The 27,289-nt window shown below is 41.4% G+C and overlaps 1 protein-coding gene across 4 annotated transcripts in view; it reads left to right on the top strand.

The window, feature by feature from the left end:
• The window catches only part of glis1b (GLIS family zinc finger 1b), an 85,711-nt gene that overhangs the window by 3,120 nt on the left and 55,302 nt on the right, over positions 1-27,289 (top strand). For 2 of the 4 annotated variants that reach the window (XM_026158908.1, XM_026158906.1), the window contains exons 1-2: positions 2,442-2,610; positions 2,712-3,020. In XM_026158908.1, coding sequence (XP_026014693.1) covers positions 2,744-3,020 — 277 coding nt within the window. In that variant the 5' untranslated portion in view covers positions 2,442-2,610; positions 2,712-2,743. Of the gene's footprint in view, positions 1-2,441; positions 2,611-2,711; positions 3,021-7,078; positions 7,583-27,289 lie in introns of those variants that run through there. The other 2 variants (XM_026158907.1, XM_026158909.1) reach the window with 2 other exon arrangements.

Below are 27,289 nucleotides of genomic sequence, written 5' to 3'. Positions count from 1 at the left end.
ACACAGAAAACTGAGGAAATGTAACATTTTAAGGAAAAGTAAGGGAGGTAGTTTTGAATTTGAAAAAATAAAAATGGTCTCAAAAAAAGAGTTGTTTTTATGACTGTGTATTGTGTAACTGAAATATGCATGGTCTTTCTTAAAAAAGAAGCCATCTGGATGGGAGCATATTTTGCTCTAAAGCCTATGTAGCTTTTAGCATTGATGGTGCGTTTCCACATGTGCAAGCTACTAGCTCCATAGGCACTAATGCACCCTCATACCACGAGAGATGTAGGCTTTTGACCTGAGTCTTGATAACAAAATTTGTTAGTGAACTGTGTTGAGAAACAGCAGTTTCTAAAACTATTGCTGAACCCGTGAGGTGATTCATTCATGTTAGAAAATCTTTAGATGTTTTCTTTTACCTGCAGCCCTGGAAAGACCAAATCGTCTTGGGAGAAAGTAAAAAGTATAAAAAAATACTTCAACCCATTAAGAAGGCTTACTTATCTTAGCCTAATCTTATAGGCTATATGGTCAACAAGTACAGGCTTAGTGCCCTCTGCTATGTTGCTGCACAAAGGTCTAAAGAAGCAGACAGCATCTCCACTTTACTTTTTGAAACAATAGTTATGCTGCGTGATGTTGATCTGTAATAAAATGGTTATTGTAAGCTGAGTATGATTTAAGCATGCAGTTAATAATTAAAATTACAGATTAGTATGCCACATACATGTGCCGTTCAATGAATCCTTGGTCTATAAAATGGGTGAAAAAAATCTTTTTAAATGATTTTTTTTAAACGTAGCATCTTCAAACTGTCCCCTCAAACTCTCTTAGAGATAAGTCTTAGAGATAAGTGCCAGGCCCTGAAGTCTGGCCGTGTTACATCCTCCAATTCATTTTCTGCCGTTTAGCCAAATAGATAAGAGGAAACAGAGGAAACGAAAACTGTCGTTTTAAGTAGCACACAGGAAATTCAAAACAAACTCAAACCTTTAGTTTAGTTTAGTAAACTGGTGGTGGTCAGAGGGCCCGGTGGCGCCAGTGTCCGGCAGCCTCGCCTCTGTCAGTGCGCCCCAGGGTGGCTGTGGCTACAATGTAGCTGCCATCACCAGTGTGTGAATGTGTGTGTGAATGGGTGGATGACTGGATATGTAAAGCGCTTTGGGGTCCTTAGGGACTAGTAAAGCGCTATATAAATACAGGCCATTTACCATTTACCATTTAAATTGGAATAACCGGATGAAGAAACAAAGGCAGCACAAGTCGCGCATTTTTACAGCCGATATTTTCCTCACACTTTACAGCAGCAAAGTGAGCGCTTACTCCCGCCGTTTATCTCCTAAGGCATTTATAAACTTTCCTTCACCTCCGTGCATTTACGCAACTGTTTAGATTTGTCTTTACTGAGCATCTTCGCTTCCATGTAAACACCGCAAGATGGCGCTGCAGAATTGCAATTTTCTTGTTAAGAGAGAGAGAGAGAAAACCCAGCCACTTACAGGGTGAGGCGCCCGGTCAGCGTCGCAGGAAAGAACCGTTTGATCATAAGCACTGAAATTAAATCTGTGGGTTAATTAGGCAACAGTGGTGGTTTTGATTGGTGGTTTTCTATATGAAGGTTTTGTGTTACCGCTGATATTAAACTTGTTTAGATAATTATTAAGTTTGGCCACAGAGTGGTGGCGCTTGCCTCTCAAATGACTGCCATAAATAACAGGAAAGCTTTAGAATAATTTGTGCTGTTTACATTATTTTTGAGAAATGTTTCCAATTTAAGCGCAACAATAGAGATTAAATCCCATTAATATTACTAGTTATTGAAAACTTTTTTTAAACGTAAGAACTCGTGATTTTCATGAACAATTAAAGTAACTGAAATCATTTTGGCGGCTCAAGCAAACTGACCAATTTAATTGAATTCAAAGGGATTTATTGGTATAAACAGTTCCCCTCACGTTTTTATTTTTCTTTAAATTAAGCCAAGCCTCTGTGGAAAAGCAGCATGGAAACCACAGACACAAATCCATAACCAAACGAACTACTGAGATGGAGAGTCCTGATCCGATCTGCTCAATAAAAGCCTCGGAATAGCCTTGTGCATATGAAACTATGCTTGTTCTCGTAAATGCTTACATTTCCCTCAGGAGCTGTGGGTCATTAAACGCTGAAATTCAGTGTTGTGACATAGTGTCGATCACATCATGATTAGTAACAGCGAGCTTTGAATGATACCGGGCGCATCATAAACACGCATGATGATGCAGGATATTGCACACAACTTTATGGGAGTTTATTCGAATCTTGATTCGTGCGTTACTCAGAACTGCTACATCGTCCCGATCCAGATCTTATCCCCCCACGGAAACACGGACACCGTCCTTATTGGCGCTCCTGCATACCGGTGCAGCTATTGGGTGTCAATCTCACGCAAAAAGAGGGGGGAAGAGAGAGAGAGAGAGAGAGAGAGAGAGAGAGAGGTGTGTGCACGGGATGCTGTGATGTCTGGTCGCCACTGAGAGGATGCTATCGATCAGGCGTGCAAATGCTTCCTTCTCCGCTTTGATAAGCATGGTCGTGTACGCGTTTAGACTCTTTCTGCTCCTCGTAAACAAATTGGACAAGGTAGGTGTTGCCAAATCCCTGAAGTTTCCCAATGTGACGATTTCCCCCTGGTTCATATAGACTGCGGCGATTTGTTGACCTTTTTCTTTTCACGCGCACAGGTAATGTGAGCGGGGACCGCACTGGGTCATTAATGCAAAACTCCTCAGCGCTGTTCGGGATGGTGAGCCACTGCCAGACCCCTGCTTTCACCGACTTCACTGGCTTGACGCTCTCCGTGTACGGCAGCAAGGGAGACATCTGTGCGCGACGAGCAGGGAACGGCTTTGGATCGCAGATTTGCCGGAGCCCTCATGACACCCCGACTCACATGAACTGCGCCAGCCCGAAGCGACTCTCCGCGTCCGAGGAAAAAGCGCATCTGTCAGGCAAAACTGCGCGCTTGTGCTTCTCTCTCCCACCGGTGCAAGGTAGGCTCTGTCGGCACTCCTGCTGCTGAGCATGGAGGATGTTGCAAAGTCCTTTAACTGAGTGGATTCGCCAGTTGAAGGAAATTGAAATGTTTTTCATCTCTTTATTTAAAACAAACGTTATGGCACATTCAGCCAGACAGTTTGACCAGTTAGCAGTTCTGGTTATTTGAGAGTGATTTAAAAAGCCATCATCTGAATGAATATTGCTTCCACATGGCTTCTAAAGAGCGTCCTTTGATATAGCTGCACTTTGGTGTAAAGAGCATTGTTTGCAGTTGTGCGTTAGGCCTTTTAATTAAACTCAGACCTCCTTTGGGTGCTGGCCAATTCATAAACAGTCTATCAAAGACTTCTGTGAAGGGATATAGAAAGCTGCCAAGCAAATGTGCACTTCCTATGTGTGTTAACAAGGAATAGTTGAGTTCAGTGTCACATTGGCTTATCTAACAATAGGAAAACTCTTTCTTGGACAGCTGCAACTGTCTATTTTGTCTCAATTTGAGAAAAATATTAGGGCTTTTAGTTAACTAAGTAGACATGCTTAAATTGCTAAAATATTCTTATATGAGTCCTTTGGTGCCTGTTGGTTAAAAAAAAATCAAGAAGCAGGGCTGCGAGTTTATTGGTGAAGGGAAAATCTTTAAAGCAAAAATTCCATAGATGAAAGTGGAATATAAATAGTATACAGAGTGGAAACTGTGTTTTTAGTCTGTGCTATCCTGTTTAGACAGTGTTGTTGTGAGTGGGTGGAGGTAATTACAGCCTCGTCCTAAATTCTGATTAGACTGAACAGACTTTTATATTAGCAATCACCCTTGCAGCAAGAAGAGGATCAACGGATTTGATTATTGTTTCTTGGTCCTAAACACAAACCATATGTCTGCTGAATGTCTCTCGGCATTTATGAGTTCTCTCAGAGCACAGTTGTGCCCTCAGCCCTCCATCCCCAGCATCCCGAACCAGAATGAATTGTCTCATTGTCTTTTCAGCGCTTTTGAACTCGCTTCCCGTAAATTGTGGGAATGCAAGATGTGTTATGTGTTTGTAGTTCACGTTATGCAGATTAACACTGAGGCAGACGCATTCTTCTTTTTTTTTTGGCCTGAATGTATAAAACAATTGAGTGAAATTTTAATAAGGTCATCATTTTTATGGCAAGCAAAACTTCATCCAGCAAGAGTTTCCTTAAGCACGCACTGATTCAGCGACATTATATTTTATTGTAGCATTCAGGAATACAAAGTTTAATTACGTTTAATGTGAACTCTAATGTTTCTAGCCTGCACAAATATGTGCTGCATTACAGGCATTTTTACAGTGTTTTATAGTCAGTCTTGGTGAGCATGGAGTATGAAAATGATCTCAGTACTCATCAGTCTTTTGTATAATGCCTCATTTCAGCCCGGTCATATTACATACTCCCATTTGGGGACAGAGCTGGAATTAAGGCTGCATTCTCAACCATTACTTTAGATTTATTCTGAAAGGGATCTCAGAACAAACAGTGCCTGTAATATTTCTCCTAATGGAAGTGAGACAGCGGAGGAAGACTTAACTCAGATAGGAGATTCCCGACCTTTTCCTTGAACCCTGTAATTGCAAAAAGTGAGGTATTACTCAGTGATAACAGCGATTCAAATGTAGGTGGTGGTGTTTCATCTAATCCATGGAGGAAAGCTGTCACGCACCACAAGATGTTTGCATTTGGAACTGCTTTGCTGGTTTTCTAATTGCTCCCAAACTACAAAAACCATGCTCTCTGCCAGTTTTTCTTCATTGTGTTCGATTGTTTGCATAAGTGTTTACAAGTGTAAAACCACTGACTTGAATGAGAGTCGGTGAATGAGAGAGCATTCGACAATACATATATATATCTATATATCTATAGATATATATATGTATATTTATAGAAACTATAGAAAAGCACCATTTTCTCTATTTTTCTTCGCACCAAGTCAAATAACACTTAAATCTGTGCATGACTTCAGACAGTGTGCTTATTTTTTCCGTCCTCTTTGTTAGTTTAACGGTGGCTAATCACTCTAACACTGCAGGTCAACTGTGCTATAAATATTAGCGCCCACCAGCAAAGAAAATATTAAGCCTGCAAGGAAACCAGCTGAATATCAGCTTGAATGAATTGTCTACTCTAGCATCATTTGATATCTTACTGAAGTTTCTCCTGGCCAGAACGATGCTGCTGAGTCTGAGCTTATTTAAGGAAATGTTTGAGTCTGAAGAGTGTGCTGGTGTCCCACACTGCTGCTCTCAGATAATGCACAGGATGTCTCTAAAGAGATGAGTAATCAACATTTGAGCTTGTATGTTTTTGTGCCACATTATCATGTGAATAGCACCGGTGTACCAGTGTAAGCACATAAACTCACCAACCTCCATGGCATCGATCTTATATATTGTAAACAGACACTGTGTGAGCCTACACTGCGTGCACACATCCGCTGATATCCTCAGACACTATTTTTATGGGGAAGTGGCTTTGGTATCAATGTGAAATTCCCTCAGACTGACTTGGTTTCCTGTGTTTTCCCCCAGACGTCAGACTGTGGGGCGATAATCTGACTGTTATGAGAAACAACCAACCATTACAGTGCTGCTTTCAGCCTCTGAAGTGTAATACACTTAATGACAGCTTCCCAGTAGCCCGTGAATAATTTCAGTTGTAAGTGCAAAGTCTTTATTGTGAGAAAAGCAGCGGTTCCAAGCAAACTGTGTGAATTGTTACCCGTGTGGTGTCAAATGTATCTGAAAAACAGAAGAAAAGCTTGTCAGAGTCGCCTTTTCTTAAAAAGTCAGACAAATCAGAGTAATTAAATGTCCCAAAATATCCTTCTCATTCATCAAAACCCAGTGTTCAGCCAAGCCTAAGAGGAAACTGGTGATTACATAAAAATATCAGTATTCCAATACTTTCTGTTGGCTAGATTCTGAGTATAGGCTTTCATCTAAATCATTAGATTTGTGTCACATCAAAATGTTTATATATCTATAATTCTGGGAGAATATTTGTTTCAGCTGTTTCAAGGGGTTTTAAATTTCTTAAACTACCTGTGACTTGAGGCTTAAAATGCCTTTAAGCGTATTTGATGTATGCCCAGACAATATGATTTATTTTGCTTGGATTTCACTGTTTCTGGGGGGAGAGTTCAGTTGTGTTATTGCTGAACTGTTTTGGTTTAATGCTGAAAGGTTAAGAAAATCGACACAAATCAGTGACTTCACATCGTGGTTTGTTAACTTGTTACCAAAAGCAGTCGATGGAGTTCATATAGTTTAGTGAAGTCGTTCATTTTTCTCTCCCCAGTATTCTAACACAAAGCTTCAGGAATGAAAAAGTGTCATAATGTCATAGTTGGTAAGGTAATTAATTAAATCTAGTCTAGACTAAAAGTCTAGAATTTAATGAAAGTTCATGTATTTTTATATTTTAGAGGCTGTTAAGCAAGCTAGGAAAATTTGGTTTTACCCTAATCGGGTCACAAAAAAATCAAAGCAATAGTTAAAGAATACAAATCCTCATCTGGGTTAATATTCAGGTGTTGCAGTGTTTTGTATCATTTACTTTACAGTCATTTTTTGTTGCTTGCTTTTTAAACTTTTTGCCAAAACCACATTTTACTTTTTAAATAGTGAATCATTTTCATCTTTTTTTTCTTAAAAATATAATTTTTTTAAGAAAAGAAAGGAAAAGAAAAAAGTTCCTCTGCCGATCACTTTTCTGTTGAAAGGAGAAAAAGCTGACACGAGCACTGAAATATCAGTTTATTCAGTGCGGCTGAAGTTTGAAAGAAGGCTGTGGGTCTCAGTATCGCTGTAACTCCTTTTGCCAAAAAGTAGTGGCAGTGATGAAAAGCTTATAGGCGCTTTTTCTCGAAGATATTTTGAAAGACCGATCAACCCTCAGAAACGTTTTGCTGCTACCGCTGCTCTGTGACATTTGACCTTTTATTGAACGTCTTCTTCGCTTAATTTCTCTGCTGAGGCTAACCAGATAGTGAAAAACTACACAGCACATTTTTTGGTTATGCTTTTTTTTCAGCCAGCTGTACTTTATGTGGAATGCGTCATCGTGAACGGTCTTCTCTTTGTCCGGTTGTTCTCCTTGGAAAAAATACACACGGACCTGTTTATATATAAAAAGTAGCACAGTGATAGTAACATTCTTTTCCTGGGTTTTCTCACCGCTCGGTGCATTCCCATGAGCTAAAGAGCCTCAGCCCACGTCTTTGCATATTGCATGAGCTCAGCAGTGAGTTATGGGCAAATGTGAGGGTGCTGCCTGGGAAGGGTGTTGCAGGGTGTAATATTTGCAGCATGTTCCATTGATTCATAAAGCGAAGGCCCGGTGATGATTCTGCAACGGTATTCCCGTAAACCTCTGCCTGAGACGCTGGATGCTGGGTAATGGAATAAAAGCACTTCCTGAGTCACAGCCACTAGAGAGGGAGAACGAGAGAACACCCCTTGTGTGGCATGTGCTGGGCTGAATCACCTTAGCCCAACTCGGCCTGAGATCCACGTGGTGTGTATGGAATCAGGAGGTACGGCAAAAGGAAGAGACGAGAGTTGCATCAGCTGTGGTCGGATTCTGATTAGATTTGCTAAATGAGCTTCAAAAAAGCTAAAATGTGATGTTTGCTGTGCTTTTCCTTTTCTGTTGTAAGGTCAGATGTTCTCATTCTTATGTGACCATTGTGGTATGACTATGGCATCTCACTCTAACCAAAAGCATTCTGACTTGCATTCTGCCAAGGAATCCAAACAGTCACACAGCAAAAATATGATCTGGTTTGAGTAAGTGTCGAAATATCTCTGGAATACCAGAAGAAATTTGCCCGGGGCCTCAGCTTAATCAAGAAAAAGCTGCAACGTTGGCTCAGATATGTCATCGTAAAAGTGTATTTTTAGCACAAACCTTGCCCAAAACTTTTATGCGCTGTTGGCGGTGAGAGGAATAAGCTGCCAGGTGTCTTTGTTTTGGAGCTCAGCATAGAAAAGATAAAAAAAGACTTTTCTCTGTTTGCCTGGACAAGCATGCCGCAGCTGACCACACGTCTATACAGTCTGCATTACTCATGCATTTTCAGACAGCAGCGACTCCTCTCGCAGAGCTCTCCGTGTATGACTTAGCACATGGGTGGGTTTTTGATTTACATCCCGGCTGTGCCACTTGCTGTTCTTGGCTCAACGCTGCTGTGTTTCATCAAAGAAAAATCCGCTCCACTCTTGACTGTGGCAGTAAAGACGACCGTCCGCCGCCGTGCTGCCTCAGCTAGAGTGCGCCTGGAAGCTTAGGGGGCACTCGCAGCTGTCAGCTAGAGAGAGAGAGACAGGAAGAGAGCAAGACATGACGGGGGAACGAAGAGGACGTAAGGACTCACTGAGCTCCCTTAACAAGTGCTCAAGACCCAAATTGTATGAGTATGAAAAGGCACTGTTTGCATCCGAGTTTTAAGAGAGGCTCCTATTTCATCTTTTTCTGCCAGAGAGTATGTCAGCAGTTTATTTATGCTACATAAAAGCTTACAAAGTCTGCATCACAGCTCGGTAAACAGATCACCATTTAAACCTGCAGCAAGCGACAGATTTAAATGCGAGTCAGCCTCAACTTCTCTAAACGGTGTCTGAAATGTCCCTTTTTTATGAGGCTGGGCATGTTGGACGTTAATCAGCTAGCCAATCAAACACTGGCTTCAACCGAGTGGTCAAAAACAAATGGGCAAACATGATGTTTTAATGCCTTCATTAGAGTGGAGGAGAAGGCAGCCAAAAGGCTCGAGTTTTATCCTCTCTCTCCGTCTCTGCCAGGAAGCTGCCACGGGGCAGTGCCCAGTCAGCTCACTGCACCATTGGCTGGCGCTGCCCCAGTGGACTATCAGAGACATTATAAAGTCTAATAGTGCAGTTTATATATTTTATTAGTGCTCGTTAATCGAAGCCTAGCATTCTGGAAGAATTAGTTATTCTCTAGTCATGTGCAAAGCGATCCAGCCTGAGCACTGTATTAGCTTACCAAGATTATTAAGTGCACAAAAGAACGATGGAACGAAGGCTGCTTAGAGGAAAACTCGTGCACTGTGTCTTGTCTTAAAGTGATGTGGGTTGACATCAATCATAAACACTGAGCGTGACGACTTGACGTTGTTGGACTCAGATATTAACGTGTGCGTTACGTCTTGGCAGATTTTTAGTTTACGAATCGTCCTTTACAGACAGTCAACTTGCCTTGTGGTCCGGATCTACTGATTTTCATTTATTTATTTATTTTTGTATAAAATCTATTTTGAAACACAAATCTTTGGATAGAAATTTATGATGGCATACGTATCTCTTAAACGCGCAACAACTGATGATTAGTGTCAGCAGGGTGGCGCAGATAGACTGGTGCTTCTTTGTTATTGGTGAGTCTGGACAGGCACGGTTGTGCATGCTGGGAGGAAGAGGAGGATTTTGGGAAAGCGATGCTGCTGTCTTGTTCAGGTTAAGGCTTTTAAGTCCAAGTTGCAGGGAACTGGGAGACTCGCCAGACCGACTCTGGATGTTAATAAAGTTTAGCGGCTCCATGCCAGCACTGTGATCTGCAACGCTTAGGGTTATTTTTACAGACTTTTTTACAGACAATTATATTTGAAAGAGGAGGCTGTTTTTCAGTGGGCTAATATCAGTGCAAGGAGATAATGTGTGTGATAAGAAGATGCAATTTCCCATGATGTGGTGCTGCAGAGGGCTTTTTTTTATGCGTGGGAATATCTTTTGCATGAGAACTTCCCCTGCAGTACTGAAAACACTATATTACACTTTTTGCTTGTAATATTTTAATAGTGGTTTGTTAAAAGCAAACATTTAACTCTAACTGTTCATGCATTTCTCCACTTAGCTTCTCACCCTAAAAGTTATCAAAGTACAACAAGGATCTGGCATTTTGTGGGGAAGAACGGGGATACAGATCCAACATTTCGGATAGCAGTGCAGATGCCTTGGCTTTTTATTGATCTGACACCAGTGTAGAAATTCTCATTCATAATCAGATTTTATGTGCAAGGAAACCTCATTTTAAACACTGTTTTGTTACTTTTTATAAGAAAAGGTAGCAAATCAATGAATAGATATACAGAAACAGTGGATTAGTGTTAATAAGTAATATTACAAGTGAAAAACAGTAAAAAGTATTTACATTAGTGCGTTTGAGTGTTTACTGTATGTTTACTGCTGTCTCTGCTCTCACTTTCACCTTCGGTGCACCTCCTCACACACAGCAGATAAGACACAGGTGAGAGTGAAGATAATGTTCAGTGTGTTATGGATTATATTACCGTAACTGCACTAAAAGCTCCCCAACATAAGCAGACAAGTCTGTCTGTGGAGGTTTTCATGGTTTTTTGTGAACTCACATTTAGCTGCAAACAAGTAAAGAAAAAGTCGTTGCAAGTGAAAAATAAATCTGGGTAGATGAAGTTTTCAAGTTTAAGTCTTCTTTATTTACACGATGACATGGGGAGGACGGAGCGCTTCACAGATATATGACAGCTTGAACAAAGAGGCCGAACAGCGTAGCTATTCTGCTGTTCTTCACTGCTGAATAAAAATACCATCCAATCGTCTGATATTTGTTCTGTTAGCTTGAGTTTAATAGATTGGCTCCGTACACTAGATCAGCCTTTTGTTACCAATTCCCGATCTGACTTTCTGAGTCATAATTGGACCGATGTCTGATCCACTTATCAGATCAGTGCATCTCTTTGGAAGAGTGAGCACAGCTGATTTATATTCCTCGTGGTTTTTCCCCTTTTTTTTGTTTAGCATAACCAAGCGTTGCTTATTTGCTCTCCTCTTTTTACCTGTCACGTCAAGGTCTATGTTTGCCTGACTAGTTGCCAAGCCAGGAGTTGAAGACATTTAAAGCTACTCTGACTTATAGCTGCTGTACTGATGTACTGATGTCATTGTCTTCTAGGCATCTCAGCCTGATTTTACCCTCTAGACACAAAAACCACATCTCACAGATGTGCTGGCTGCTCTGTCCACAAGTTTCCACTGGAAACAGTAGAGACATCTGCTATCTTCTGGCTTCTGTGTCTTTTAGGTTGTTAGTTTTAAATTCCATTTTAAGGAATATGAGCAATTTTCTTTCTGTTTTTTAATATTATTTGATGAAATTCTGAATAGGAAAAACAGCTTTCCGCAAGCATCGTCGAAGACATCGAGTTCTACCTTTTGATTTATTGCTGCCAAGATTAAGAGTAGGGCTCCTTTTCTCCGTTTGTAGAAAGTGTGTTAAATGGGTCCACATTGCACTGAGTAATACCTTCAGTATGCACTCTTCATTAACATGCTTAACATTCCCCCCAAGACCCAGAAGTCAGCTCCTATAATACACTGCTTAACACAAACATCATGTCGTACACTTATGATCTCTTATGGGGCTCGTTGTTGGCCGTTTCAGGAGCGAGCTGATTTGTGCGTTTGTAAGTGTGTGTTTGTAAGTGTGTTAATGCCGGAGTCCAAGCGAAGCTACACGATGGACAAGTTGAACTCTGAACATGAAAGTTGAACTTGAAAAGTTAATAAAATATGCACTTTTTGCCAGCTAACTGGAGCAGAGATCCATTTGAAAACTGTAGTCAAGAGGTTAGTACACTGTGGTCCAAAATGTGTTCTTTTTGTTTGGCTTGAGGATGAAGTCTGTTGCAACACTGGTCATGTTGAATGTTTCCCAAACAGGACACACAACTTAGTTTTTAAAAATAAGAAATGTTAATACTTGGCAAAATAAATGCTGAGCCAGTGCTAATTTTTCAGCAAGTGTATCAATCACCAAAAAGATGTTATGATCATGTAATACTTTAGGACAGGGGATGGTTTTGTGCATTTCCAAAGACTGGATGTGATTATAAACTTTCCTTTAGAAATCCACATGTTGATGCATTTAAAGAGACCTATTATGCTAAATTACATCCTTGTATTTTTATTTTTGAGTAACTTTGCATGATTTACAGGTATAGTTGTCTACTGTCTGCAACAAGCTATATAAACGAAAAGCATAATAGATAATAATGATGTGCTGGTGGCCAGCTGTTTTGAAAAGGAAGGTTAATAGGAACCAGCTCCTAACCATCCAACTGGCTTGACATGTGCGTCTTTTCTCCTGGTGTTTAGCTTTAAACCTTTACGACAAAGCCAAAGCCCATCAAGAAGAGCTTCATTCACCTTGAAATCGATACGCTGAGATGCTTGGATCCACATAGACAAGACACTTGGAAATTCCCATGGCTACAGTAACCAAAAAAAGCTACCCATTGCAGGAAATGTTTTTTATATATCACCCGGGATTTTAGGCAAGAATATTTAGGATGAGTAGCTGGCTTTTTCCCCAGAATGTCCTCACCAAAGCTGAGTCAGAGATTTACTGAACTGATAGAGTGAGTGAAGAAAGGAGAGAAGAGCAAGATTTTTCCAGTCTCTTCTTTCTGTTTATCTAACTTTTGCCCTTAAAAAGTCAGCTCACAGCACATGTTGGCCAATACCGATAAAAATCCTAATCAGGCACTTTCAGCTCGTATCGGCTCTTCATCTAATAGGCTTGTGTTTGAGAGTTGAAATGAATTAGGCAGCGTCAGAGCCATGACAGCCAGGTGCTGAGCACTTGGCCCAGTGTCCTGCAGCCTGAGCCAATTGGAAAATGCTTTGCAGAATTTATCTGCACCCTTCTCCCTTGACAAATTATTTTATTGTTCCTACACAGTTGGTTTTCATTTAGTCTTTTGGCTAATGATCGGCTGAGAGCATGTGCACCATTGTTGTTCCTTTCCCTCAACTTTTCTTCAACATGGATACTCTGACTGGAAGCGTGCACGTCTGATAGCACACTTTCATGACACATAGAAGGTAGAATGTACACAGATTGGGCAACTGTTGCATATACTGTATGTCCCGAGTGTCTATAAACCTGGGAAATCTTTCCCAAGGAATAACTTCTTCTGATCTCCCCTCAGTGAGCTCCAAACCTCACTGCAAAACCTTTAATCACATTATTCAGTGTTTCATGTACCACGACTAGCAGATATGCTCTGTGAGGGCGGCAGATGTGAGAGATAGGTTGGAGCTCGCCTCACGTCCGAGCCCTGCACTTTGCATGACCTGAGCTCAGTACATCAGGACTGGGCCGCTAATCTTTTACAAATGCTCCGAGTCTCCATGACCGGGCCCTCGCAGAGATGGCTTAGTCAAAACATCCCCGCTGCTCCCGAGCACAACCTCGGCCTCTAGCTTAATTCAAACACTGATTAACTAACAAATACCTGCTGCTTGTTCCATGGCATTACACAGCCCGGTGCGCTCCGCTCGGCTCCATGGAGTTTGACAGTGTGTTTGCTGTTCTGCAGAGGAACACAGAGACCTACTGTGCAACAGGCTTTTCAGGATTTGTACGTAAAATGATACAGGACTTGAAAAATCGCTAACTAACAATTTACACTGACAACCATAAACGGAACAGCCAAGATTTTAACTGTTTGGCTTGAATTGTGATTAAGGTCGTTGGCGGTTGCGTCATCAGTGTTTCCTGCCAGTAGATGAAAGAAAAAGAGCATTTTTATCAGATGATACAGGTAGAAGTGATAATCATAAATCATGGCCTTTTGTCGAGAATCAGATTTCATTGTAGTAACCACCAACAACTCCCCAACCCCTCACACTTCCCAAGTTTCTAAGAAAGTCTTAGTTTTCCTGCCAAGCGCACTTCCCATTGAAATAAATAGAACTACTTGTGCTATAACTCGGCATCATTGAGAAACTGCTCTGTTTTTATGAGTATTTAAAACGACATTGTTACAGAATGTATTGTGAAATGAAACTAAATATGTGTGGTTTTCTCAGTAATTGTATGTGATAAACGATTCAAGTTTATTGCTCATTTCTATGCAGCTGTGGCCAGGCCGAGGCTATTGCTAACATTGGGGTGGCACTAAAACTGATGTCTCATCAATTATTTTCAGTTTTCTGTGTGGGGATTTTTCCGTAAGCCAAATCGTCAAATTTGCAGACATGGCTGCAAAAAAGTGGAACAGTTTTGTAGTCATTTGTATTGTTGATAAAGCTGTGTTTAAATAGGTGGTTGCACTGAAAATGTGGCCATGTGCGATCAGCAACCTTCTTCTAGAAAAATAGTTCTGTGAGTATTTGAGTAGCACTGGTTTTTAGGGATGGGTACCAGTATAATGGCACCGGTTCTGACATAAACGGTAGTAACCAGACCGAAAAGCAGCGCACATTTCAGTGCTTTATTTTGGTGCTTTTTTTCCCTGAGATGTCACACACTTTGGATTCCAGCCAATCATTTTACCTTTCCAAGGATAGTAGGCGGGGCCAGGTACGTACGTTGTTTTAGAGCAGAGCTACAGATTAAAAATGCCCAAGGCGAAGCGGTCAAAGTCTGGCTGTACTTCACAGCAAAAGATGCAAACTCAGCAGCAACAAGTGCTTTAAGCTGATACTGTGATACTGTCAAAGGAGGCAACACCTCGAATCTGATGAAACACCTGGAGACGTATAGCATTTTGTTAAAAGCCGAGAAATGCGCCGTATTTGATAGCTTGCTGCGAGACCTCACACCGAGCACATCTATTGCGGGTGTGGTGCCTGTTATCGGACCCGGAGTTAGCAACATCCCCCAAAAACACGAAGAGGAGAGTCCTGGCCCCTAGCCCTGCCAGTGTATCAGAAATGATGAGGATGATGATGCAGCAGCAGCCGTTCTTCTCTGCGTGAGTAGCTTAATGTTGTTCGTGTGTAATTTACGTTGAGTAGGCTAACCACGTTATTACATTAATGCATGTAAGGTGAACTAGCAAACATCATCATAGCTTCATGCGGCTGTCTTCTTGTTTGATGGCAGATACTCCCTTCACCCTGGCCAAAAAGGCTAAAATGACCAAAGAAAAAGTGGAAAACAGTTAAACATGAGAAGTTTTTGGACAAAGTTTGTGTTTTTTTCCATTGTTTAAGCTTCCAGCCAAGAGTGATACCATATATGCCCCATAGCTGCAGAAAAGGCTAACATTGTTATCTTTTTACAAAAAACAGCTGAACATGAGAAGTTTTTGGACAAAGTTTGTTCTCCATTCTTTAAGCACCGGTTCGAGCACCGTTTAAGCACCGGCACCGTTTCAAAAGTACTGGTGTGGTACTGGTATCAGATAAAACCTAAACGATACCCATTCCTACTGGTGTTGTGGGTTGGCCAAACCTTTGTCCCTCCCATGGTTCTGCCCCTGATCTGTGCTGTTTTGATTGCCATGGTCCTCCTATGTCCATGCAGTGTGACGGTGCTGCAGAACTTGCATCCAACATAAGTTGCCAGTGTTTGTCTGTTGATTTTTATACTTTTAAAATGATAGGACACACTGGGGATAATAAATCTTTTACAATTGTTCATATGAATGATACTTTTATAGATATAGTTGGAATTTTAACACTATCTATAAACTGAATGATTTTATTGTAAATGAAACTTGTGCAATGATGTGCTTTAGTTTAAGGGCTGCAATTAAAAATGTTTAACGTATAGCCCACCAAACCGCACTTTAACTAAAGTCAACAGTACTTGTTAGCCATACCCTTGATAGCCTTGGCTGTAAATGTAAATGCATAGGTTACCGCAGCATCCACTTTTACAGGGCCAGTTTGTCATTTGACACGAAAATACGGCCAATCTAGGCCACTGTAAAGATGCCAGTCTCATGCAACCCTCAAGAGCTCCGAGCCTTGAAGGAGCCCGGCTAGACGGGCGAAGCATCGGCATATGTACACTGCAGCCTGCCAAAGTACACTCATTTAACAGCACCGAAAGACTTGAGCTGAGAACCTGCATGTTTATGTTAGGAATGATGTAAAATGGCTAGAATTCATATTTCACATCAAATTTCTGTTTCAAGATGGCTTCTCTCAATTTTTACGTGTAAGGAAACAAACATTTGCATTTCAAAGTTCTTCAAATAAAAATAAATTAAAAGCAAACCATTTTATGGGTTTGGAGACTCTATTGGAAAACAGGTCAGGGGCGAAATGAATATTTTTTATGGTTCATAAAAGAGCTTCACAATGAATGCCAGGTTATGTGAAAGGCTTGACACATGGTACGGGCCAGAGTCCTTCGAGAGTCCCTCTCTATTCAGACGCTTACACTCTCGGCCAAGCCCGGCCAAACAAACCTCACGGCATAAGCCAGGATCCAAATGAAGAATGATTTCTTTATTTCTGCTCTTTATCATCTAATTAAGCTCCTTCTCACCAAAGACCAAGGAAGTCGACATCCTTCACTTTTTACTTTTCAGTTCATCTGTTTCAAGTTCATTTACAATTAACTCAACATTCAGGGCCAGCTTGGTATTTTCTGCCTTTTTAGAAGTTATTTAGGGTCATAGTGTCAAGTGTTTAACTCTCTTTTATATGTTCACTGACTCTATACATAAATATTTGTACATAATATTTTTATTAGGTATTTTAGTTTAGATTTCTATCTGTCAGGGAGCTGTATCGTCCCAGTTATTCTTCAGAGCAAACCTTAAACATATATCCAGATCTTTAGTGCATAAATGTAATATGTACCAGACTATGCTGGTGTTTGAAATATTTCTGGAGTACTGAAGCGTTTCCTTATTTTATAATTTCGTGAAACTCTGTGAATGGATATGCTGTTCATTCAGTATTTATCGTGTTTAAAATAACCCATCGTCTATAAGCCTGCGTACTATATTTAAAAGGACCAAATAAGCCACGTTTCCTTTCTCTGCGCTTTTAACAGAATCAATTTAAAGTCGCAACCTGATAAGATGGAAAAAAGCTGTCTTGTTCTTCTTTGCTGTTCTTCCACAACAAAAAGAAAACGTTTACGCTACGATATCCGAAATCTCAAATCTGGATGTATTTGTTTCTCTAAGCCTCTACAAGCTGTTGTTTTTCTTTGGATTCAGGCCGTCTCAGTTCAGGCTCCTCGTGTAATTCCAGGCTGCCTTCATGATGTTGAGAGCAGGGCTCTGTGGGATTCATACCATCTGTTGCGGAACTCGTTGTTCTTATTGTCGGTGAAGATACAGTACATGTAGTTCTTCATGATCCTGACTGTATGCTTGTGGTCAGTACTTGTGAATGAATCTGGGGCAGATCAAATGTCTCTGATGGTTTTAAGGGATGTGAAAGAGTTGGAAAAAGAAAACTATGAAATACATGACATAGAAAAATCACATCTCTAAGCTAATATATAAAATCAATACAAAGTTGTTTAAAACAGAATGTAGAACATATAGTTGGGAATAATCTCAGTTAGAGAATAAAAAAGTGCATTGTTCTGATTTATTTATTTATTGTTATTTATGACGTTTTTGGACTGACCCACATTCAGTTGGAGTTATCGGTCGCAACTCCCAAATAATTTCACAAAAGTCACATCTCGCTTTGCTTCTAACCGTCGTCTGACTCACACGGTGAAGGGACGCAGCGAGAGCAGTAATCATAACAAAAGGAATCTTATTACAGCCATTAAACAAGAGAAGGAAAAACACTGTAGGCCTTCATGCTTGGACATCTAAAATGCTTACGCAGTGAGAATATATTTGCTCGTAAAGCTCTTTGATGGTGGCCCTGTCTGTTCCAATACGCAGGGCTCCTGTCTGTGTAAATACCTGCGTATTGACCTCACACCGCACAAGATTAAATGTGTTTCCATAGGTGTCACTTGGTGCCATTTTTGGCTTTAACGGGCCCCACTGTGCCTTAGTCCCTGTAACCGCGGGGGCTCAGGAGTCACGCCATCACTTCTCATGTGGTGGCTAACAGTGGGCTCTTCCTGAGTTTGTAGATGAGGGCTTGATTGAACTGCAGCCCCCTCATCCTCCTCACAGCGGCATTGTGGAAATTTGTTTGATGTTTCGGTGATATATAATGTCTGGTAGACTGTCCATCTCAAGTTACTTAGAGAGCGTGCTCCTGCCTCTGTGTGCTCTCTGTTTTGCGAGTCTGTGTGTGTGTGTGGTGTGAGGGGGGTGGTCTTCAATGCCAAAGCCATTGGTGAATGAGGACTCCCCACACAATAAAAGAACGGTATTGCTGACTTCCTTAGGTATGTGTGGTTTGAAATTCAACACAGGTTTGCTCAGTGGAGAACCTGGGCCCCGCTCTTATTTATTCTGTATATTTATGAAAACCCCAGTTCTGTGGTGCCCTCTGGGTCTACGAGGAGGAGGTCCCCAGGCCAGGTTATGGTCATTATTATGGCCCTTTGGTGGGAGACTGCTGTGCAATAGCACATTTCCTTAGTGTTACAGATTATTAGCGATTTTGTATTTGTGTGTGCAAAATAAACACTTTGAGCCAAAGTTAATTCATTAATTAACCACAGCTGGGTGCTCTCATAAATGATCTTTTTATTAGTCAGCGTATCAGCTTGCTACAGTAATCAAATCGCAAATAAAGCCCTGGCTCTTAGTTTCTGCTGTCAAAGCAAATTACACACTTTTTAAAAAAGCTCCTTTTCCTGCATTTTCAGGCTGACTTGAAGCCCAGTCATCTTGACTATAGCTAATATTCATTCTGGACACTGTGGAGGAGCAGTGACCCCAGCTTTAACCAAAGACTTCAAAAGCCAAAGCAATTACTATGCATGCTTTGAACATATCCTTTTCACAAAGCAACATTCCATTATTCTTCCTGCGCTACAACAACAAAAAGTAAGAAAGAAGTAGGAAGTGAAATCGGATTCCTCTTTTGCTTCCCAAAACATCTGGTTTGGCCCTTGTTTTAAACAACTAGCATCCCCTCTGAGAATAACAGAAGGTTATGTGCACTGTGTGTAGGTAACAGAATAATCATTTTCAAATGTTGCTCCATCCAAATGTGATCTAATTACCAACACTTAAATTCAACCTCTCAGTTGGACCACCGACCATCAAGGGAGTTTTCCTCCAAACCTTTTCCTAACTATTCATTTATTTCTCCCCCACTGCTGGCTCGAAACCATTAAAAGTATACAATAATTGCTGAAAACTGATTACTTGTTTTACAGACGTCACATAAATCTTTTCTTTTGTCAAACTCTAACCAATGGCACGGAGCGGTGCCGGGCGAGAAGAAGAGATATTATCTGTCAGAAGGTCCTCGATGCCCCTGCTGCATGGAGATACTCTCATGTTGTGTGGTTGAGTTTGGCCACTGTCATTTCCAAGGAATTTCCTGCCATCTGTGTTCAATCGAATTCTCTCACAGATCTGGGCTTGCTTGTAAATATTGGGTGCTGGCTGAAGAGGACTGAAGAAGTACTGTGAGTTTTGTACCAACAGTCTTTCGGCCCATATTGAAGAGGCCACTGGCACAGCAGGGATCACTGAGACTAAAGGGCAGCATATTATGTGGCTGTTCTGGAAAGGGGTGATTACTTACTTAGCTTTAATTTACATTGATTTAATCCACACGGTGAACTATAGCTAAAAGTGTTGAACCGATCGCACTGAAATGAACAGATACACGTTTCCAGAAAATAAATAACTTTGGTGATACTCCCCGACTTTCCCTTCACCAGCAGCCCAAAGTTTTCCCACATTATCTGTATTCCAGGGATACTCAGTGAGTAAAGTGGTTGCCCCATGATCGGAAGGTCGGGGGTTTGAATCCATTGAATGGCTACCCTGAGGTACCTCTCAGCAAGGTACCGTCCTCACACACTGCTCCCCGGGTGCTGCACTGGTGGTGGCTGCCCACTGGGTGAATGGGTTAAATGCCGAGGAGTAATCCCCCTACGAGGACTAACACACACACACACACACACACACACACACACACATTCCCTCATTAATTGTCCTGAATATTTTTTGGCAGACATTTTTTTATTATTTACACTAACCCTAACCTGTTAATCTTCTGACTTTTACTTTAGTGCCACCATGAGATTTACTGTAGTTTTCAATAAAATGTCTAGAAAACAGTTAAAGCCATGAAATTTGGACCAGATGTTAATGTTTCCTTTATGATTTCCTCTTGCACCGTTATCACTCAATACAATTAATTTGCTTTATAAAAACGACCAATTACCATTTTGCTCTGCTGTGCGGTAGCTTGCCAAGCAAAATGTTGAGTACGGTTCATTATCTGTGTTATATATCAGCATGTTGCTGTTGATGTTGTGAGCCTGTTACCATGACGTTTAACTCAAATGTTTGGAAATGCATAACAGTCGGTTACATTTATTTTTAAAGTAAATTTAAAGTAGTAAGAGGAGATTACCGTTAGGCATCACTGCCTGTTGACAAAGGTACGGTAACTTATCAGAGCACATCCCTTTAGAAATTCTTGAGCATGCTAATGATATACTCACTGGCCACCTTCATAGTACTGGGTGGGACCCTTTTTCACTTTAAGAACTGCTTGAATTCTTTGTGGTCAGGTCCATATTGACATGGCAGCGTCTCACAGTTGCGACGGTTTGTCAGCAGCACATCTGTGATGTAAATCTCCTGCTCCACCACATCCAAAGGGTTCTCTATTGGACTGAGACTTGATAACTGTGCAGACCATTTGAGTACTAGTTTGGGATGATTTGAGCTTAGTGGCATATTACCCTGCTGGAAGCAGCCATCAGCAGGTGGGTACAATGGGGCCATAAAGGTAGAGACAGCAACAATACCCAGGTTGTGGTATTTAAACGATGCTGTGTTTCTACTAAGAGAAACAAAGTTACAATACATTACCACCAAACTGCTGATAGGGGAGGACAGATCTGTACTTTCATGTCTTTTTGTTTTATTTCTGTCAAATGCTGACCTGCTATCTAAATGTCACAGGACAAATCTCTCCTCCATCAACCACTTAACCAGTCACAAGCTTCTCAGCAGTGACAATTTCAGTCACCATAGCTGTTACTGTTTTGGTAGTTACAGTAGTTATAAAAAGTAACCAGAGGACTCTAATAGTTTAGTTATATTTTACTTTGTTTCTCATGACTCCCAGCACATTTTTTCCTCTTTTTGAAGTCAGGAAGTCAACTTTCTAATTACGTAATCATTGTCTGCTTTATAAAACAAGTACATGCCAAGTAACTCACTGTAAAGTAGTTCAACTATTTTAGTCTTAACATAGTTTCAGTATCTAAATATGCACAATGTGTTGGTGTTAAAGATGAGTAATAATCAAATATACAAACTTATTGTACAAAATCTGCAAGTAATTACAATGTAACTTTTCTAGTCCCCATAATTTGATAACTTTTTGTAACTTGATATTGTGTCATGATATAAAGAGAAGCTTGATCCTGTAAAGTTCTGTCAAATGTTATTTTGCTCAGAAAACAGGAAAACGTCTGACATGAATCTGTCTTTTGTTTTCCTCTTGGAATGCGCGCAAAACATTTCAACATTGAAATAAAGCCTTCAAATCGAGTGATGTTTGTCTAAAGTTACCTTCTTGAGCCAGACATTCTCAACACCACAGATTTATTGCACTATTACAACAAGTAGAGGTTCAGGCTGATGTTTGACGAAATGGATCTGATTTCAGTGAAGTTTCACAGGGACTTCTGCTGTGTTTTGATACGACTTCAGTGGGCACACAGACAAACTGAGGCCTATTGTTTAAGGAGGGAAACGCAACTTCTGCACTAAATCGAAATGTTTATTTTTAATGGCAGATTTATATACGCTGGTTATTCTCACGAGTGGACTCAAACAAACACGCATACAAAAACACAAGCGCTCAAAAGTAGTCTCTACCTACAGAGGTGTGGGCTCTAAAGCTTTTTAAATAGCCACTGATTTATAACATTTAAAGTACTTTGTAAGATTATTTTGTTTAGTTGTTGAAAATAAGAACCTGATTCTATGGAGAAGTATACCAGACACATTAAAGGCTTTCTCTGAGGGTGCGGTACTTCGTGCTCGTCAGTCCCAAACCTCTGGACTGGCTACATCACTCTGCCAGTATTTACTGCTGCCTCCCCAAACAGAGCCACCTCTTGTCTAGCTTTGAAGCACCTCCTGATCCCATGCCGAGGCTTCAGCGCTCTTGGCCAACCTCCGGAGCCACGTCGTTCACCAGCCTTGTAAAGGTGTCTGTCACCAAGCCAGGCGTCCCTGTCACGTCTGCCAGCAAAGTGCATCACGATTTGTCAGTTTGCTGGTCGATCGGGTCGGTCCACGGTCCTCACTGATGCTTTGTGCGCTGTTTGGCCTTTACATTTATGTGGCTTCGCTGTCAAATTATAGGATGTGGTTTGGCTCAGCGCTGCTTGTAAAACTCTGTGATTAATCCTGGCAGTGTGTAGATTTGCGGGCAATATCTTGTTATCATAGTGATTGTCAGGAGAAAGTTGTGGCTACTTGTGGCTTTATTGTGGTTTGTTGACTATGCACATTTTTGCTATATTAACAAACGTTCTAAAAGAGTTTGACTTGAAGACAAAAGATATGCTTATTTTTGTGATAATCAATCATTGCTGTGGTGCTTTGCAGAGGTCACTGTGCAAACAATGGGAGTACTATAAGGACTTTCCCCATATTTCTGTCTGGATTTGTGTTTGCTGAGTTATTTTCTTTTTTTGGTTCAGATGCCATTTTGTTTATGCTGCTCGTGCTAACGTCATCATCCTGCTTTTATACATCTTAAAACCTGGATGGGTCATTTTCTGAAGTTCAGATAGAAACGGATCTGTTTAATAACTGAGAAAAGCTGTGACGTGGAAGTTTTTTCCATTTATGTAAAGCCTTTAAATGAACATATTTAAAGTAACATCTAATTTTATTTTTTTTACTAAATTTAAGTGCCTCCAAAACCGATAAAATATGAGCTATTATTTAAAATTTAAACCCACCCCGCTTTCATCCAATCCCAGTTTCTTTTTCAGCCTTAGGGATCGCCTGCTCAAATCTTTGTTCTCAAAAAAAAAATGATGGCCTGTGAGGGAGCCACCAGTGACAAAATGCTACCACCAGGTGGTGACATGCACAAGTGTAAAGTTTTAATTATGTAAATCAGGGAGGACATCAGGGGTGATCCCAGCCTCTCACTCTCACACATATAAAAACTATAAAGAGATAAATGTTTGTGTGTATCTGGAGTCACATAATCCTGAAGCATTCTCTCCTGTTTGGGATTTGAATGACTCTTTTAGTCAAAGCAGTTGGTCTTTGGGACTTGGCTGGTGCGCAGGCTGGCACTGGAATGGGGTGGGTGGGGTTGGTCGGTGGGGATGAAGATGGTGGGTTTTTGGCTGCCAACTATTTGTTTGTGTTCATGACTGTGGTTAGCAGTGCTCCATTTGAAGAGCCTGGCATTATGAGGACCCCTGCTTCCCACAACATGTTCTCTCTTCTCTAAAAGACAGCAGAGCTAATCATTTACCGACCGCTGCGTTTATCGGCGCGCCTTGAAACTGTGCAGGCACTTAGTAGGAACAACCAGTCGTATCCACGATATGCTGTTTCAGTTTTTATTTACACTTTTCTTAACGCAGCTGATTTTTGTTCTTTTCTCGGACACAGTCGCTTCTTTTCTTCACTCTGAGGTTGAACCTGCCCGTTTGGCTTTCTTGCATGTAATCTTCGGTTTTTATGTGACCAAGCTGAGCATGAGAAAACGGGGACAAGCAAAGATACCTGGTCTGTGAGGGGCTAAAATCCGCCAGAACCAATTGATTTTTTATCCTCCCAAGGTTCTCATGTCTGCTGGTTCTTGTAATCCTGCTACGAAAACACTGACATTTCTGTGCTGCACCAGTAATTTAATAGAGTTTTTCTTCTTCCCTTTACTCGGCACCTGCTTTAAGAGGAGCTTCCTCCCTAGACGTTGTTATTTTTCATTTACTTGTGCCCTCAGGTTTTCAATCATACATCCATTTCTAAGCAAACAAATAAGTTCCGGGCCTATGCCGCAGACACAAATATAGACATGAGTTATGAGATTCAGAGGAGTCGGGAAAGGCTTTGGATGCTAATACACAACATCTGCACCGGACAACACGCACAACCAGAGCATCCCACCGCAAAGACCCACAGTCTGCTGACACTCACTTATATGCGCTGACCTGTCTCCTGTCGAAACAGGAATGATGGGGGGAGAACCGTGGCAGGTGGTGGCGCTGGGGCAGACGGGGATAAAATGATCATTATTAACTGTTTATGTGCTGAATGTTATGATTTATGGTGCCAAAGTGGGGCCAGTCGAGGTGTCACGTTGGATTTCCAGAGGCATCTGTCTTGCGGTTTTGGCAGCTTGTTGTACCTCGGGTTCAGATGTTTGCATCACACTCCTCACATCCCATTTCCTTCTCCGACACCCCCTCAGCAGCCTCCCCTTGCTTTAAGTACAGTACACCTCCGATCGCTCCCCTTTCCTCTCCTTAAACCCTCGATCCATCTGCACATCTGCTTTTCATTGAGGCCTGCATGTCTCTAAAGACTTGAACGCATTAAACGCTGGCACAAGTGCAGTCTCACTCTGGCACTTAACACACTGCTTAGGTGACTTAAAAGGGAGAGGCGAGAATTATAGAAAATGAAGTGTCACCAAAATAAAAAATGGCCCCAGATTACCACCAATTACACTTAACAATCCTGTCCAGACCATCTGTTGATCAGATGACCGACTGGTACTGTCTATGGAGAAACATGGAGACTAAAGAGAGTCGGAGGGAGAGAGATTCATATAGGGAGACAGCGACACAGACTTGAAACTATGTAATGATGTGGTTTGATCTTTTCAGTACTGTGTAGATTGGAATGCTTTGTATGGTAATGCAGTCATAACGGAGTATCTTGGGATAATAGTCATGTTGTTTCAGTGGGGTTAAGTTCTGTTTGATTGAAGACACATGTCTGCTCTGCTTTATTAGTCATTTATTAGTCACTGAGGTCAGGCGAGAGTTTTTTAGCCAAGGCACAACACTGCTGAATTTGAACATGACTCTGATCATCAGCCCTGCAGGCAGCCTGAATAGGTGTACAGTTGCAGCGCACCCTAACTGGCCCTGAGCCGCTACGTGAAATTCGTCCAGTTATGTGAAGCGTGTTTAACAATCAGCGTAATCACAGTCACAGTGACCACAACCTTCCACTAAAGAGTGAGTCGTGCCCTAATTATAAGAATTATCGAGTCTGCATTCATTCATTGTTCCTGTCCATTGTCTTCATGTTCAGCCTCCATGGCCACAGCGGCTACATTAATCAGCGGGGAAAGGATTAGAAAGCCCTTTCCACTCACGATCACGATGCATCTGATCTTTATAACTTTGTGTGCTGTGTTCCCAAGGGATTTTTTTCAAATGAGGAAGCATGACAAATGGATGACATCAGAGCAGGCGGAGTGTACGGGTGGCTGGAACTTTATTTCTTGCCACGTAGTCGGCCAAAAAATAATCAAACACGTCCCAAAACAAGTTCTCCAATAACCCCGTTTATCCAGTTATAATTGCAATCTTATTTGAGGGATTAGTTTATATACTCATGTTCAATGGAGCATACGTGCTGGCTCCTTTAGTCTTATTTCCTCTCTTATACATCTCATTGAGCTCTGCAGTTTACTGCCATCCTTTAGTGATGTGCACTGAAAGGAACGTGGTGCTTTAATTATACAGGAGGCAGATTGAGCAATAAAAACCATGTGATGACATTTATGGAACAGAAGATACCACTTTGAATGTAAGAGTATTATTAGACATTGTTACAAAGAGGGCCCGTTTCCTGTCATTCCCAGAAGAGACCTTTTCTTTTTGGGGGTGGCGTCTTAAGAGACAGATAACAATAGACTCCTTATTTGTGGCTCTGTCTTTAGTTGGCAATGCTAACATCAGTGGCTCTTTGTTGGGATGAGCCAGCACATCTGTACATGCTCTTCGTACTGAAAACAGCACTTGCCCCTGGTGGTTCTGGCGCTGCCCTGCCTCTTTCTCTCTGCCCCTGCTTTCCTGATCTCACGGCCTTACAGCATCACTCCCTAATTGGGCCTGAATGTTTGCAACCGTGTATAACAGAGGACCATCCCACCCTGCTTGTTCTGTAGTGCGTAACGGGATTGGACACAGTACTAGTTCAAGTTCAACTTAAGGTTTGGAGTTTCCTCTTGAAGATTTTGTTTTTACGCCTGTGAAGGTTCTCAGTCATCCAGGTCATCGTAGTCTAAGGAGCTTGGAAAGAAAAGCGTCTGGACTTCTTTAAGTTGCTTGAAGACGTTTCACCTCTCATCCGAGAAGCTTCTTCAGTTCTAGGGTCAAATGGTGGAGAGTCCCAGATTTAAACCCTGTGGGAGTGTCCACCCAAGAGGGAGAATGGACCCCCTAATGATCCTCTACCTAATCACACGAGCCAAGGTGTGAAAACGGGTGTAGGTCACAATCAGCCAAGGTTTCGGGTGAGCTCATTGTGAAACCTAGCCCTGACCTAACATGTGATTTCCTGAGGTCAGATGGCCCAAGATGTGAGTGGGCATTAAGGCGAATTGTTTTTACATTTAACATTTACTATAAAAAAAATAATGTGTTGGTTAATGAAGTTGGTTGACACTAGAGCTGGGCGATAGAACGATAACGATATCTATCGCGATATAACTTTTACTCGATAGAGAAATTAAGCTATCGCGATAGACCTCGCTGCTCTTGTCCTCTTAAAAAAAAAAAAAAAAAAAAAAAAAAAAAAGGTCGGCCGATCCAAATTAAGTAGCGCAGAGCCGAACCAATCACAGCCGCAGCTTCACGTCGCGTGACTTGTTACGTACAGCACAAGTGCCAAGCCGCACGTGTGTTTGTTTGGGAAGCAGCCAGCGGGTAATGGAGGAAATGAGTGTGCCGACTAGAAAAATCAACCGAGCGTGACCGAAGAGAAAACAGATGATGGTTCCAATGCCGGAGAGATTGTCAAACGGAAGAGCCATAGAAGTTCCGTAGTGTGAAGGTATTTTGGCTATTTCAAGTCTGACAAAAAACAGAGTAGCGTGCACTGTAAATTGTGCCGAAAGCAAGTCTGGAAATACAATGAACTGGTGCATGCGTCACACTGTGCGCCACGTTATTGTTTCGGTGAAATGAATTTCTACAATACTGTTAATTCTACTCTCTGCAGTGTTTAAATGCTTACATATACACACAGTTACTGTCCCTCCACACATACGACTCGGTTCTGCTTCTATGCCCCAGCTTTGTTTACTTTTTCCCACCGAGGCTTCTAGACTTCTGATTGGCCTACATTTCTGCACGGTTAGGAATCTAGCGCCACCTGCTG

Source organism: Astatotilapia calliptera, chromosome 23 (genome assembly GCF_900246225.1).
Source record: "Astatotilapia calliptera chromosome 23, fAstCal1.2, whole genome shotgun sequence".
NCBI lineage: Eukaryota > Metazoa > Chordata > Actinopteri > Cichliformes > Cichlidae > Astatotilapia > Astatotilapia calliptera.
Note: the sequence above shows the minus strand (reverse complement) of the source record. Positions and strands in the feature narration are given on the sequence as shown.